General features: G+C 40.5%; 2 protein-coding genes across 6 annotated transcripts in view; one reads left to right on the top strand and one right to left on the bottom strand.

The window, feature by feature from the left end:
- The first annotated feature begins 19 nt into the window (after window positions 1–19).
- Coa5 (cytochrome c oxidase assembly factor 5) lies at window positions 20–14,138 on the top strand. The gene is made up of 3 exons (XM_004844397.4): window positions 20–208; window positions 9,380–9,463; window positions 11,622–14,138. The coding sequence occupies exons 1-3, from the start codon at window positions 110–112 to the stop codon at window positions 11,661–11,663; spliced, it is 225 nt and encodes a 74-aa protein (XP_004844454.1). The 5' UTR covers window positions 20–109; the 3' UTR covers window positions 11,664–14,138.
- Window positions 13,976–16,529, bottom strand: part of Inpp4a (inositol polyphosphate-4-phosphatase type I A) — a 124,463-nt gene continuing 121,909 nt past the window's right edge. For all 5 annotated transcript variants that reach the window (XM_021258050.2, XM_004844407.4, XM_004844404.3 and 2 more), the window contains one exon: window positions 13,976–16,523. In XM_021258050.2, the coding sequence (XP_021113709.1) occupies window positions 16,391–16,523 (133 nt within the window). In that variant the 3' untranslated portion in view covers window positions 13,976–16,390. The remainder of the gene's footprint in view (window positions 16,524–16,529) is intronic.

The raw sequence follows: 16,529 nt of genomic DNA, 5'->3' as shown, positions 1-16,529 counted from the left end.
CCTCAACGTCTTCCGGTTTCTTCGGCTGTGGGCGTCTCTTTCCCCCCAGCCAGGTGGTAGTGATTGAGGACCAAGAAGGTCAAGGCGGCAGCGGGCGGGAGGCATCGCCATGCCCCGTTATTACGAGGACAAGCCAGAGGGCGGCGCGTGCGCGGGTCTGAAGGAGGACCTGGGTGCATGTCTGCTGCAGTCCGACTGTGTGCTCCAGGTAGCGCGGCCGGGCACTCCGGGTGGTGGCCGCGCCTGCATCCAGGTGGCAGGGCTCTGCAGAGGCCTTCCTGTAGGCCTGTGGTGGCCGTCGCGACCCAATACCAGCTACTGAACTCGGGCAGATCCCTGAGCCGTCGGAGCTTCCGTTTCCTCTGGCGTTCAATGGGAGATAACCATACCCGCCCCATCGGGTTTTTATAAATTTTAAGCCGTTTCGGTTTAAGAAATATTTATTAAATGCTGGCAGCCTGCTAAATACTGGAGGCAGGGAGAATAGCTTTCTTGAGCGTGTTAAGAGATGAGAATGTGCAGAAAAAATTATGTTTAGAGTCCCATAAACCTGACCTCGCACACGGTACGGGCTACCAGGTTCTCTGTTCACTTGACCTGAATCTGTTCTATATTTGTCTTGTGTTGGTTTTACAGTAATTTGTTTCTTAAATTGAAATGCTCTACATTCTTGGGCGTTAAGTTGTAAATTTTCACCATTTTTGTACCCCTCCCCCCTTTCTTCACTTGCTGCAGTCCCGGGTCTTCCTAGTCCTCCACCTGACTGCTGTGGGACACAGTGAAGTTCAAACCTGAGACTCGGGCTTTTGAGCCTGAGTAAAGCACACAAGTGTTTCTTCCTTACAGAGGCCTGATGAGAGGGCAGTTAGCTATGTGCAGTTGTTTCTGCATTTGGGCATGTAGTTTCAAAAAGCTGCTAGCGTTTCAAAAAAATGACTACTGGATGGCCAGGCTCTATTAGTGTTTCTACTGAATCACGATTTATGCCTGGTTCACTGATTTGAGCAGACTCAACTCCTATTGTCTAGTAAAACTTCAGTGTTGTTATGAGATTATCAAACCCAACTTTTTTATACAGATGAGGAAACTGAGACATCTGTGGTTTCAGACTCCCCTATCCAGGGTTTTTAATTTAATGCTTTATTCATTGGTGCCTATTCAGCAAGGTCCTAGTAAATAAATGCCTGTTCAGTGACAAGCATGGTGCCAGGCAAGCATGGTGCCAGGCACTGGTGATACAAAAATGAATTTTACTTCTGACCTTAACTTTTACTGATGGGAGACATAGACATACATGTATGAGATTAAATTCCAGTAATAAGGCCTGAGTAAGCCATTTAGTAAGTATTTGTTTAGAGTCTCAGGGAAAAAAAATGGATGAGTCCAGTTTAGAGCAACTGATTGTGCTCCAGAATTTGAAAACTTCTCACAGAGGAGGTGACTTTTGAGACTGAGACTTAAAGGCTGAGTAACAGTTTATCAAATAAAGGAATGGTGGCTGTTGTGATCGTGAGGAGAAACTGAATGCACAGCAAGTGCAGAGGCATGGAGATGTGGGAGGGCCTGGAGAGGCCTGCAGGCCTGGACCATGGGGACTGTGACAGGAGGCTTGAGAAGAATGTTGCAGTCTCATATGAAGGCCCAAGTGTCAAGAGGATGAGCTGGGATTTATCCTCATTTTTCACTACCTGGAAAGCCCTAGAGGCAAGCAATGGGAGAGAAGAAAATACACAAAGTAGGCCCAAGGAAAGACTGTGGAAGTGGAGTACAGTACTAGTGGCAAGAATAGGAAGTTGGGGGTTTTTGTTTTTGTTTTTAAAGTTGGATTTTTTTTTGCAGTGATTGAATAAACACATTTCCAAGTACCAGTACTCGAGTTCAGAGAATACAGTACTGGTGAGTGTCTCCGCCTTTTGTCATGCGGAGACAGTGGGTCTCTGGAAAGCTAGAAAGCCTTAGGCAGAGATGATGACCATGATGCTTGGTTCAGGATTGGTGTTCCCCCCATTATATGGCCTTACTGATGCTGAATGTGGTCCATTGGAAGAGGCTGCTGTTTATATACGGTCCTTCAATCAAGTGCATTTGTAGTTTGTGTTAATCCTCTGGTGATATCAGCGAGTATGGAAGGGCAGTGGTGAGGCAGAGTACTGAGCTTTGCAAGTCAAGACAATGTGCTGTCTTCTTGGGTGGTGTCACTGGTCATGCCTTCACACCACCCCCACCAGGATCTCATGCCAACAGAAGCTCCTGCTCTGTGTGGCCACTTCATGGAGAATTGGTTCCTTAGCTTCCGGAATAAAGTTACTCTGGTCTTCAGGCAGATGGGTGGTATAGCCTCTCCTTGTCAGTGAAGTTAAAGAACTCTATGGAAAACTTGAAGCATCTCACTGGAGGGAGAAAGCTGTAGGCACCCAGAGAAACTCATAGTGTTGGTGATAAGGGTGTAAGTTCCAGAGAGGAAGTGAAGGAAAAGCAGATGCAAAAGAGGCATCTCTTGGGTAGACTTCTTAGAGTTTTATGACTCCTGGGGATCAGAAAATTTCAACTGCCAGACCTGCTGAGTTCAGAATCACCAACAGGTGGGACAGGAGAGCTCAAAAGTAGATTCCATTGCTTTCCCCACAACCCAGTGAGTTAAATGTCTACCATTTTGGTTCTTGGGCACAGCACTGGCTGGTTTTGATCTCAGAAGGCAAAAAAGCTTGGAAGTGAATTAGGGTATAGATATGAGTATATCTTAACAATGGCTTAAACAAGGTAGAGTTCTTGCCTTTACTCTTATGTCTTTATGAATAGGGCCTTGGTGACTTCTCTGTCTTCCAGTGACTTGTACACTGCTGATCTTATGGCTCTAGAAACTGATGGAAGACAGGATGTTCCTTTTATATTCATGGTCCGAGATAGCCTTGCTACCACATACATCATCAAGCTTTAAAGTCTTATGAAATAAAGTGGGAGGAAGAGGGAAGCATCTCTCCACTAAGGACTAACCTTTTTTTTTAACACTGACTTTTTTTTTTTTGATTCTCAGCAATCATTGGTTTAATAATAATTAGTTTCAGATTATATAATCACATCTATATTCTGGAATGTCCATTTACTTTCATGTAGTGTAGCAGAATTTTGAGTACACTTGCACATGAATCGTACAAGAAAAACATTCAATAATAAATTATTTTATGTCTTCATGACAGGTAATTGTCCTGACTGAAAATTACAGCTTCAGTTATGGTCTACAACATACCTCCAGGATTCTTTTTTTTTGTTTTTCTTCTTAAGTTCTTTTATTGGTACATTTTAGGTATACAGTACATTTACATTTATTATTGGGTGCTTGTACCTGTACGTAATGTATCTTGGTTTTTATTTTTTCCCCATTACCTGTGTGCCCTCCACCCCCTCCACCCTTCCCTATTTACATAGCCTTCATTTCCATTTCTTTTTTCTTTTTTTTTTAATTATTAAATTCTTTTATTGGTACATTGTAGGTATACAACACAATTACATTTCTCATTGGGAATTGTACCTTTATATAATGCATCTTGGTTCTTATTTTTTCCCCATTCCTAGCCCTCCCTTCACGCCCTCCACCCTTCCCTATTTACAAAGACTTTATTTCCATTTTTTCCAGTTCTCATCATTTTTTCCTTTCCCTTCTTTCCTTTCCCGTGCCTCCCACTACCCCTACCCCTTTGGACCTTTTCTTCCTATTTTACATTATCGATTATTCATTCTAATCATTGGTACATTTTAGGTATACAATATAATGACATTCATCATTGGAAATTTGCACCTTTACATAGTCTCTCTTGGTTCTTGTTTTTCACCTTTGCCCAGCCCTCCCTTCAACCCCTCCAGCCCTCCCTATTTACAAAGATTTTGTTCCTATTTTTCCATTTTCTCATATTAATCCCATTCCCTTCTATCCTTTCCCTTAGCCCTCCCACTTCCTTCCCCTTTGCCCCTTTTCTTCCTATTTCACATTACCTATTATACATTTAGTCCTTATTTACACTTTCAGTTTCTCACACCAGAGAAACTATTAGGTATTTACACATCTGTGTCCTATTTATTTCACTTAAGAGTATTGCCTCAATGTGCATCCACTTAGCTATAAATGTCTCTAATTTCTCATTTTTTATGGCTGAGTAGTACTCCATTTTATAAAAAAACCCACATTTTCTTTATCCACTCTCCAGTTGATGGGCATTTGGGCTGTTTCCAAGTTTTAGCTATTACAAACTGCACTGCTATGAACATGGGTGCATGTATATCACTGTGGTATGATTCTTTTAATTCTTTGGGGAAGATCCCCAGCAGTGGAATACCAGGGTCAAATGGGATTTCCAGTTCTAGTTCTTTGAGGTATCTCCATACTGATTTCCACAGTGCTTGTACCATTCTACACTCGAACCAGCAGTGGAGCAGGTTTCCTCTTTCCCCACAGCCCTGCCAGCATTTGTTATTGGTTGATTTCATGATAGCAGCCATTCTTTCTGGAGTGAAGTGGAATCTCAGCGTTGTTTTCATTTGCATCTCTCGAATGACCAGTGATGTTGAACATTTTTTCATGTATTTATTTGCTATTTCTACTTCTTTGTCTGAGAAATGTCTGCTCATTTCAGATGCCCATTTTTGGATTGGGTCTTTAAATTTGGGAGATCTGATCTTTTTAAGTTCTTTATAGATTCAAGATAGTAGACCTTTGTCTGAGGAAGAGCAAGTGAAGATTTTTTCCCACATTGTGGACTGTCTCTTCACACTGCTGGTGGTTTCTCTTGCTGTGCAGAAGCTTTTTAATAAGAAGAGATCCCATTTGTTGATTGTGCTAGTTCACGGGCAACTGAGGTTTTGTTCATAAAATCTTTTCCTACACTGATGTCTTCAAGGGTTCTACCTAACCTCTGTTCCAACTGGTTCAGAGTTTCTATTTTAATATTTAGATCTTTAATCCATTTTGATTTTAGTTTAGTGCATGGTGAGAGATACAGGTCTAGTTTTAATCTTTGGCAAGTTGAAGTCCAATTTTTCCAGCACCATTTATTAAAGAGGCTATCTTTCCTCCAGGGAGGGTGTTTGGCTCCTTTGTCGAAGATGAGATGGCTGAGTGTGTCTGGCGTTGTTTCTGCATCTTCTAATCTGTTCCACTGGTCCTCAGGTCTGTTTCTTTGCCAGTACCATGCTGTTTTTATCACAGTAGCTTTGTAGTAGAGTTGCAGGTTGGGGATTGTGATACCCCCTGCCATGTCTCTGTTCCCTAGAATTGCTTTTGCTATTCTGGGTCTCTTCTTATTCCAACTGAATTTTTGGATTGTTTTCTCGAGGTCTATGAAGTATGCTGCTGGGATCTCAATTGGAATTGCATTAAATCTATATAGCAGTTTTGGAAGTATGGCCATTTTCACTATATTAATCCTTCCTACCCAGGAGCAGGGGATGTCTGTCCATTTTCTGATATCATCTTCAATCTCTCTTTTCAGAGTGCTATAGTTTTCAGAGAAGAGGTCTTTGATTTCTTTCCTTAGGATGATTCCTAGGTATTTCAGTTTTTTGGATGCTATTGTGAGAGGACTTATTTGCGCTATTTCTCTCTCAGTGAGTCTGTCATTGGTGTAGAGGAAAGCTATTGATTTTTGTGTGATGACCTTGTAACCAGCTACTTGACTGAATTTGGTTATTAAGTCTAGAAGACTTTTGGTGGAGTTCTTGGGGTCTTCTATATAGAGTATCATGTCATCTGCAAAGAATGACAATTTGACTTCTTCATTTCCTATCTTTATTCCTTTTATTTCTTTCTCTTGTCTAATTGCCATGGCTAATTTTTCCAGAACTATATTGAACAAGAGTGGTGATAGTGGACATCCTTGTCTTCTTCCTGATTGTAGTGTGAAGGATTTCAGTTTTTGACCATTTAGTATGATATTGGCTGTTGGTTTTTCATAGATGGCTTCTATCAGATTGAGGTAGAGACCATCTATTCCAATTTTTTGTAGGGTTTTTATCATAAATGCATGTTGGATTTTGTCAAATGCTTTTTCTGTGTCTATGAAGCTAATCATATGGTTTTTGTCCTTGGCTCTATTGATATAGTGTATTACATTAATTGATTTTCATATATTGAACCATCCCTGCATCCCTGGGATGAATCCCACTTGATCAGGGTATATGATCTTCTTGATGATCTTCTGCATTCTGTTTGCCAGTATCTTATTAAGGATTTTTGCATCTATGTTCATTAGTGAGATTGGCCTATAGTTCTCTTTTTCAGTTGGGTCTTTCTCTGCTTTGGGGATCAAGGTGATGCTTGCTTCCAGGAATGAATTTGGGAGTATTGCTTCCCTTTCAATTTCATTGAAGAGTTTAAGCAGTAGTGGCAGCAGTTCCTCTCTAAATGTCTTGTATTCAGCAGTTAAGCCATCAGGGCCCGGGCTTTTCTTAGGTGATAAGTTTTTAATTACATTTTCAATTTCATTGGTTGATATTGGGTTCTTCAGAATTTTTAGGTCTTCTTCATTCAACTTTGGTAATTCATATGTATCTAGGAATCTGTCCATTTCTTCTGTGTTGTCCATCTTATTGGTGTATAGGTTCTGGTAGTAGGTATTGATGATCCTCTGGATTTCTGCTGGGTCTGTTGTAATTTCACCCTTTTTATTCCTAATTGCATGGATTTGGGCCTTTTCTTTCCTTTTTCTGACAAGGTTGACTAAAGGTTTATCAATTTTGTTGATTCTTTCAAAGAACCAACTCTTGGCTTCATTGATTTTTTGTATTGTTCTCTTAGTCTCCATTGCATTGATTTCTCCTCTGATCTTTATAATTTCTTCCCTTGTATGAGCTTTGGGGTTGTCTTGCTCTTCTTTTTCTAGAAGCTTGAGGTTCAGCATCAGGTTGTTTAATTGGGCTCATTCTGTTTTCCTAATATGCGTATTCACTGCTATGAATTTCCCTTGTAAGACTGCTTTCATTGTGTCCCATAGATTCCGATATGTTGTATTGTCATTGTCATTTAATTGAAGGAACTGTCTGATTTCTTCTTTAATTTCCTCTGTGACCCATTGGTTATTCAGAAGTGTGTTGTTCAATTTCCACGTGCTTTTGAAATTTTTTGAGTTTCTTTTGCTATGGATCTCCAATTTCTTCGCACTATGGTCTGATAATATACAGGGGATAACTTCAATTCCTTTGCACTTACTTATCCATGTTCTGTGTGTGAGTATGTGGTCTATTTTGGAGAATGACCCATGTGCAGCTGAGAAGAATGTGTATTCTGATTTTGTGGGGTGGAAGACTCTGTAAACATCTGTTAAATTCATTTGTTCAAGAGTTTGATTGAGTTCTAGTATTTCATTACTTATTTTTAGTCTAGTTGATCTATCTATTTGTGACAGTGGGGTGTTGAGGTCCCCCACTACAATTGTATTAGTGCATATATGGCTTTTCATGTCCGTTAGTATTTGTTTTATATAGTTGGGCACACTAGTGTTTGGTGCATAGATATTTATGATTGTCATCTCTTCCTCTTGGATTCTTCACTTTACAAGCATGTAGTGTCCTTCTTCATCTCTCTTAATCAGTGTTGGTTTGAAATCTACTTGATCTGCAAAGAGGATAGCTACTCCTGCTTTTTTTCCGGTTCCTGTCACATGGAGTATTGTTTTCCACCCTTTAACTTTCAGTCTATGAGTTTCCTTTTGAATGAAGTGTGTTTCTTGTATGCAGCATATTGTTGGATTTTGCTTCTTGACCCATTCTGCCAGTCTATTTCTTTTGATTGGTGAATTGAGGCCATTAACATTGATGGTTATAACTGAAATGTATTGACTTGTCATTGCCGTGACTTTTTCTTTTTGTTGGGTTCTCCCCCTTTCCATTTAATTTCTTGTCATGCCAGATGGGTTCATTCTGCTTTGCTTCCTGGGGTTGTGATCCTCAACATCTGTTCCTAGGCTATTGTGTAAAATTCTTTGGAGTTCTGGTTTGGTATTCACGAAGTTCCTAAGGTGCTCTTTGTCATGAAAGTATCTTATTTCTCCGTCCATTTTGAAAGATAGTTTTGCAGGGTACATCAATCTGGGTTGGAGGCTGTTTTCTTTTAGAGGTTGGAATATGTCACTCCAAGCTCTTCTTGCCTTGATGGTTTGTGTTGAGAAGTCTGCTGTGATTCTGATGGGCCTTCCTTTGTATGTGATTTGTTTCTTTTCTCTTACTGCTTGGAGAACTTTGTTCTTCTGTTGTGTTTCTGGAATCTTAACAATTATATGCCTATGTGTAGATTCTTTTTGATCAAGGCTATTTGGAGTCCTATATGCCTCACTTATCTGTATGTCAAGCTCTTTTCCCCTGCTTGGGAAGTTTTCTGCCATTATTTCTGTGAAGAGATTTTTTATGTCATCTGCACGCTCTCCTGTTTCTTCATTGAGCCCAATCAGTCTTATGTTATTCTTTTTTCTCATGTTCCCTTATAATTTTGAAGCAATTTTTCTTTTCCTGGTCACTAATTGCAATTTTATCTTCTATATCTGAAATTCTGTCCTCACATTGGTTCATTCTGCTGTGTCTACTTTCAATGGAATTTTTCATGTCCTGGAAATCTATTTGCATCTGTTTTATGGATTCCATTTGTTTCTTATGTTGGGATTCCATCATGTTCCTGAGCTCCTCTCTAGATTTATTAATCATGTCTTGCATTAGGGGCACAATTTCTCCTGTTATCTGAGAAATTATTTCTGATTTCATTTTTTCCAGGTCCCCTTTTGTTGCCAGTTCAGTGGGTCCAGGTGGTTGAGTATCAGAGTGTTCCATCTCATTTCCCTTTGGGGTTGCTGTAGGTGATCTGGAAGTCTGGTTTTGAGACTTATTTACGTGTTTTCTCATTTCGACTGGGGCGGGGGTCTGTTAGCGCCTGCACGGATTACCTCTGAGCTAGGAGAGGTGGGACAGGGGCCAGGAGCAGCGGTAGGGATGGTGACCCAAAAGCCCTTTCCTGTGGGCTGGGAGCAGCGGGAAGGGATGGTGACCGAGAAGCCCCTTCCTCTGGACCAGGAGCAGTGGGACAGCGGCTCAGAAGCTCTTGTCTCTGGGCCGGGAGCAGGGAGACTCAGTACCTTGGTCTGGTGATCTGGTGTCCTCTGCGTCTTTGTAGTGTGGAACCAGGTGGCTGCCTGTCTGCACTGGGGTGATTCGGCATGTTCTGTGTGACTCAGGACCTCGGTAGGGTGTGGGCAGACCTGCCTGTCTGCAGTGGGGTGATTCAGTGTCTTCTGCACAACTCAGGACCTTGGTAGGGGGTGCCTTTAGTAGAACTTTTTAGGACAGTTGTTTTATACTCTGGGAGGGAATGTCCCAGGTACTTATACTGTTCTATGTGTCACAGGAAGGAAAATCCCCTCGGGAGTGCTTGAAAGAAGGATACTGCAAAGCTCTGAAATACTCGTTTTTTGAGTGTAAAAGATCAATGGTAAGTAAAGATTTTTAAAAGCTTATGTTAAAAAAATAGCTACACAGGGCTGGGGATTTGGCTCAGTGGTTTCGCCACCTGCTGTGCAAGCACAAGGACCCGAGTTCGATCCCTGGTACCAAAAAAAAAAAAAGTTACACAGGGCTAAATATGTGAGTGACTTAATAGTCACTCATAGGTTGCAGTGGTATAGTTTGGAAAAAAAAGATGTAGACAGTGGCTCTTATTCCAGGGAGTTAAAACATTAGGTAGCATTCATGAAAGCCCTCGCTGATGGTGCTGTTGCCTTGTCACAATGCAGACCACAGCTGTGCTGATCTTCACAAGGTCCAGAAAATGTGAGAATGAAAGTGCAGTTTGTAGAAGTGGGTCAGAGTTCATGGCAGTCACTGTGAACTCAGGTCACTTGGCATTGTACACAGACCCATACTGTGCAAGCTGAAGGTGTGTGCACTTCTGCCCAGGTGGCTATAAGAACACGTCAATATGTTTGAATTTTGGAGTGATGGATTGTGGAAGGGGGCCCTAAGAAACCGTACTAATCTTTCGGGTTCTGTGCTAATATTCTTTGGTCAAAGATCAACAGAGATCTTTGGAATCAAAGCTGAGAAGCCTTTCTTAAGTGAAAGAAAAGTATGAAGTGAGAAGTCTGCCTCACCTAAAAGAAGGCAGTAACTTAAACTTGAGCATGCTTTGGTTAGTTTAGGAAGTACACTGCAAATCCTGTCCCTTTTATTCACAAAAGAAACAGGGTATAGATGTTTATGACCTGGGAAGTTTAATAAAGTATTTGAGCTATCAGATCCAGCGATTAAATTTGGCCATGCTGTCTTTTCTCAAGTGACAGCTCTCTGCCATATTTTCCTGTCATTTAACAAAGAAGGATTTTTCTTCCATTGTTTCATAGTTTTGTTACCCACGTACAAGAAAACCTTCAGATTTGTCAGTAATTCCAAAGCCTGTTTAGATCATTGTCAAGTGAGTAGAGTTAGGGTAAGGGATAACAATGAGTTGTACTATGCAAACCTATCAAATGACTGGATTTACAGTAAACTCCCTGAAATTCCTTGCCTGAAGGTTATTCTTTGATCTCCAAAAATACTAAGAAATTATAACTTTTCACAATTTACGTATCTCCTGCACAATAAAGTGAAAGTGCCTCTGACTTCTGCAGCGCTTCACTTACTGTGACATTAGAAAGAGCAGTCCAGGGAACTTCTAGCACACTGTAGTGGGTGCTACGTTCTTTCCCCAAGACAGGAGTCTCTACTGATCCTCAGAATGGGTGGAGTCACACCATGCTTACTGTGACTTCAGTTTAATGCATACAGGGTTGGCAGTACCAGAAACATAATGACTGATTAGATTGTGTAGGTAACTTTGTTTACTGTTTCAGACAGGGTATATCTTACGAGTTTGAATCTGCTGTTCTTACAGTATGAACAGTACATCATTCTGACCATGGTTCACATTTAAAAATTTATTTTTTAAAATATGGCTCTTAGCTAGTTTGTGTTGTGCTCAGATGAGTAAGTGGCTGGCTTTCCCATATTGCTGTGTTGGACTCACCGCCAGGCCCATCTCCAAAATAATTCCTTCCTGTGGAATTTCTGGGCATGAACTGCCTTCTATGCAATTTGGCCTTATGCGGACGTTGGAAGCCTCCACACTCCTGGCCATTGTGAAGAAGTAGATGCACTCAGGCTTACATCAGGACCGTGCCATCAGCCTAGCAGGCGGGAACTCGCATTAAAAGTTTTTAATGCAAAGACAACTGTGTGTTACTGAATGTTTTTAAGGATTCTCTCCTTTTCTCTATTGCTATTTAAAGATTACAAATATATCTGAATATTAACCTAAATAAAACAATTAGAATTTTAAGTTTTTGAGAAGGACCTGTATATTGATTGTTCAAAGGAAAAGATAAATATAGTTTGAGTTCTACTTGAGAAGAAAATCTTTATTGACCATCCTTTACTTATTACTTATTGTCTTTAAGGGCACCTTTATTGTGTTTTTTCTAGGTAGCTCTGATAATCACCTTTTTTATTTTGTTGGAAAATGGTTTACTTCTTTCATGTAGTGACACCTCTTACCAAAGTTGTGTTTAATTAATTATATTGTACCAAATTTGATTAAATTATACATTTGTTTTCAGTTGGATGCCAGATCAAGATTCAGAGGAAGAAAAGGATATTGATACCATTTTGCTGAAGGCAAGATGAAAACCAACAGAGGATTTTCTCTGGTCATTAAAGTAAAAAAGCCAATAATTTCTGCTGTTATCTGTTTGGTCAGATGAGTTTTCTCCATACAACACTGGAAAAAACAGATGAATTCTATTAATATGTATAAGGGAAATGTTTTTCCTGATCTACATTGTTTTTAGAAGATTAATTTAGGTATACAGTTTTGAGGATTGTCCTAAAGCACAAGAAATGGTAAGGTTATTTTCTAACTTGACTCTTTAATCAAATTATAGTTTGTGTATCAGGAAGCCACTAATGTGACTGACAAAGTCAATAATATAAAGCCCGTCGAGATGAAGTTTATTAGAAAAGTTTAGGATAAAACTTTTTCTTTTATTCAGTTTGTCCTGTTTGGTTTTAAAATAAATTATGTTTTATTTCTTGGAGAGGAAATGTCCTTTTGTACCAGTTTGATGAGGTACCAACCTCAAAACTTTAAAACCCTCCACTGGCACAGCTGGATGCCAGCCTAGAAGATACTGCCAGGGCTCCTTCCACCTCTTGGCTGTGGGCAGGCTGACCCTCTCCACATAAGGAGCCAATATCAGCCTTAAGCCCACACCCTTAACATCTGAGATCCAAAAGAGAGAGCAAACTTTCCTTACCAGGGTCCACAAATCAGATCCTACTGATGGACTTGGGTCTCCCCTGGATCATCAGACACCTGACCCTGGCCAGGCCTGTGACTGATAACAACCACTGGAATCACACTGGATGAGTGATCTTAAAGAGGGCAGTGGAGCAAACCAAAACAACAGATACTCACTATAGACAGCAAAGGTGAAAAACAGGAAGTGTTGGAAATGTTTAGGCTTTTCTGCGGTGTTATGGTTCGAATCCAGGGCTTTGTGCATGCTAGGCCAGTGCTGTACTACTGAGCTGTATCACCAGCCCTACATTTTATTCCTTCAGTAGTTTTATTCTGATCACTTAATACAGTAGAGCTAAATGGGAATCCAAGTTTCCAACTTTATTTTTGGCACTGAAGATCAATGAAAAGCCATAGTGTCTCCAACAGTTCATTGGAGCTAAAGCAATCAGGGTATTGTATTGCCCACTCAAGGTTCATCAGAAGTTGTGAGAATCCCTCAGAATATCACTGAGGTCTGCTGTGTTTACTGCTTTTCACAGGGAAAGGAAAAATGGGTTTCTTCAATAACTGTTGTATACCTATTTAAATGCTACAACTTTTTGTGGTGCTGGACATTGAACTCATGGCCTTGCATATGCTACCCAAGCACTCTTAACACCGAACTAAACTTCTAAGGCCTGAGTGCTACAACTTTATACAAAACCCTGTTTTTTCTGTTTAGGTATAGTTTTATTGAGCCTTTATTTGGAGAATTTCACATACCACCAATTTACTCTTAAACTATACAATTAAATATTTTTACACTATCTACAGAGGGTGCAGCCATCAACACAATTCCAAGATGTTTTCATCACTCTAAGGAGAAACTCACACCTGCCAGCAGTCTCTCAATTCTTCTCCCCCTCACTCCTAGCAACCACTAATATACTTTGTCTCTACAGAGTTGCCTACTCTGGGCTTGTTATATAAATGAAATTATAGTATGTATAGTATGTGGCATTTTGTGGCTGGTTACCATGTTGTCAAGATTCATCAACATGCAGCATCTATGTACTTTATTATTTACTCCTGAATAATGTTCCATAGTATAGACATACCATATTTTATCCACTCATCAGTTGATTAACTGCATTGCATCCACTTTGGGGCTATTATAAAGCTATGAATATATGTAAACAAGCTTTGCATGGACATATTTTATTTCTCAAGTATAAACCTAGGAGATTATAGGATTGTACGATGACACCACCTTTAACATTAATGATAATGTAAATTAATGTTAAACACCTTAGTCATGAAGACAAAGTTTTCCATAGTAGCTATACCACCATTTGATGTTCCCAGGAATGATGTAGAGGGGGTTCCAGTATCCACATCATCTCCAGTAGTTGTTATTTTGATTACAGCCATTCTACTGGGTATGAAGTGGTATCTAATTGGGATTTTGATTTGCATTTTCCTAGTAGCTAATGATTTGAGCAGATTTTTCCTGTGTTTATTGGCCATCTGAATGTCATTTTGGAGAAATGCTTATTCATGCAGGTTAAAAAGCATTAATCTCGCAGGGCCCCATGCTTACCAATGTACAGGATGCGGTGCCCAGCAGGGATGGACCAGGCAACACTGGCCATGCAGCTGGTGCCTCCAATGTGGGGAATGACCAGGCAAGACTCAGCTTCATGTTGTCAGCTGTTTATTATCTGTCATTCTAAAGACTAGCACATTTACAGCATACATGGCTTTGAATGAGCTAAGAATATATAAAACAGTGACTATATGTTTATATATATATTAATACTGCCCAAAACAAATAAATAAAAGTATTTTAACACTAGCTTGGCAAATACAATTGTGTGGGGACAAAAATGTATTTTACAATATTTTTACATCTTTAAAGGAAACTGAAGGCAACTGTGCTGCAGGAGCTCTGACAGGACCACACAACCTTCCTGCTGTCCCTGTCATGGTGTCTCTTTTCAAAGGGGTCAAGAGGACACTGGATGGAACCTGTAACATGGCCTCCGTGATGCAGCGGGAAGCTCAGGGACCTACAGGTGGACACAAGGAGTGGATCCGCCTGAGGCTGGGCAGTGTGGCCTGATGCCACCAGGAACCGGTCACATGCTTTCAGAGAGTACACTGAAGCCGGAATCTTTTCTACACAATTGGCCAAGTGTTAAGAGTTTTATGGTGAGCCATAAGAGAAACCAAAAATTGGAAAAATAGTTCACATTAAGGTGCCCCATGCAAAACTGCTGACACAAGTCAACACTTAACTGTATTCCCTTTATAGATGCAGATATTTAATGTTCTTTGAACAAAAAAGGTCAGGAAACAATATGAGTAACATTTAATTTAAAAAAAAAAAAGTTTCTGAAAGGTAGTGATGTTAAAATAGGAAAAGATGGAACTAAAAATAACTGAAATGGTGGAGAGGTGAAGGGCTTTATAAATGAGCCATGAGAACGAACTGCCTTTGACCAGGGACCGACCAAGGGGAAGATCTGATACCAGTAGGTTTGGTGGACAAGAGTTTCTCCACCAATTGCCCTCCACAGTGAACTCTGATGAGGGAGGGTCAGCGAGCTGTCACCATTCTTCATTAAAGTATCCCCACATCAGCTTCCATCCTCCCAGCTGGCTCAGGTGATGGTAGGCTGCCTTCTGGATTTGCACACTGTCTTCTGGGTAGGAAGGGGTCTGGCCAGGTCACCTACTTCCACCCCTACCAGGTGCCCACCTACTCTACATCCCTTCCAAGGACTGGTCCTCCCTGTGCTTCAGCACTCCAGGTCCAAGTTCATACATGTTTCTAAAGGAGCCAAAAGAATATTATCTAGAAGTCTATGTATTTCCAACATGTTTACAAATCATTAGTATCAGGATCATTAATTCGTGCCACATATATTTCTTTTACAGCCTTTTAAATAATATGTAAACATAATCATGATAAAAAAGTTGATAAAACATATAAACTCATAAGGAGAAAAATCTCTGCTATGTGCAGATAAGACTCATCATCACCTCATAAAAGATGACCACACATCATTGTCTATGAAATTCCAAAGATTCCTGGCCCATAAATCCCTTTCAAAATTTCATTTGAAGAGATTACCTCAACTGTTTCTCAATAGTCCTATCTTATATAACAGAATGAGAAGAGGAATGTAACAATTATTGCAAACCTAAAAATAAGCCACTTTCATCAGACATTCAAACATGATTGTATTGTCTTGTAGAAAAAGATCGGGAATCCCACAAGAGAACTTTTGTTCTGAAAATATTTAGGTTTCCACTATCTCTACATAGTCATAGATTCCTCACCTAAGTATTGTCTTTTAGACACCAGCGACATCACATTTATGGTCCTTCAGGACATAACTTCCAGGGAGGCGGGATCAATGCACCTGTGGGTGCTGTGGGACCTACAAGTGGCGCTTCAAAAGACCACGTTGCTGGCTCTAGACTCAAGCAGACAGCCTGGACTGGAACTCATGAGGGACAGGAGGCGTGGCCCCATGTGTGGCTCCTCTGTGGGGGTTACCTTCACATTGAGGCTTAGCTCAGGCTGACCACTCAGTCTCACCTTCAGGTTTCATGGGTAATGGTGGGCACTGGGTAATGCATTAGGAATAAGCCCCCCAAACTTAAGGCCCAAGATCCAACTGTTTCATGGGTGACTTACTATTCTACATTCATATTTCTAAGAAGACTGTAATTCAATGCTCACTTTTGAGTTACTCTGTGGAACAATAAGTTAGGTGAGCAGCGCCTAAGTGGACATTTGAAAAGGTCCTCTGGCATTTCAGATGGAGCTAACTGGATTCTTAGGTGACTACCAGTGCTAGCTTGGCTGATAGCTGAAGGCTACTTAAATGGGCATAGTTATTATCCACGCTACTGAGCCAACATTACCTCCTGTGGATTCCAACGGAAAGAACATGCTCCATAGACTCTTTAGTGAAATATTTTCAAAAATCAGAAAAATAAAAAGCCAATCCTTCCAGTCTTCTTGAAGAATTCGTATATTACACTAGAGGGTACCCACATTTATGAGGTGACAGCTAATTAGAGGAAACCGTGTGTTCATGTTTCAACTTTTCCGTAAGTCCCTTCGGGAGGCCTGTAATGCTTGGGGAAAGCCTTCAGCTGCAGGGAATTAAATGCATATTTGCGACTTCCAACATTCTTCATTGTATTTTCTCTTCGACAACCCTCACTGGGG

This window comes from Heterocephalus glaber, unplaced genomic scaffold, assembly GCF_053883595.1.
Source record: "Heterocephalus glaber isolate CG9 unplaced genomic scaffold, H.glaber_assembly_v1.0 deba00000470, whole genome shotgun sequence".
In the NCBI taxonomy this organism is placed as follows: domain Eukaryota; kingdom Metazoa; phylum Chordata; class Mammalia; order Rodentia; family Bathyergidae; genus Heterocephalus; species Heterocephalus glaber.
This window is presented reverse-complemented; position numbering and strand designations above follow the sequence as displayed.

Bases quoted from the DNA above. Each gene is read 5' to 3' on its own strand.
- Coa5 (XM_004844397.4), top strand. From the start codon at position 110: ATGCCCCGTTATTACGAGGACAAGCCAGAGGGCGGCGCGTGCGCGGGT. The intron at 209-9,379 runs GTAGCGCGGCCG...TATGTGTCACAG, and splicing joins AGTCCGACTGTGTGCTCCAG to GAAGGAAAATCCCCTCGGGA. The intron at 9,464-11,621 runs GTAAGTAAAGAT...ATTTGTTTTCAG, and splicing joins TTGAGTGTAAAAGATCAATG to TTGGATGCCAGATCAAGATT.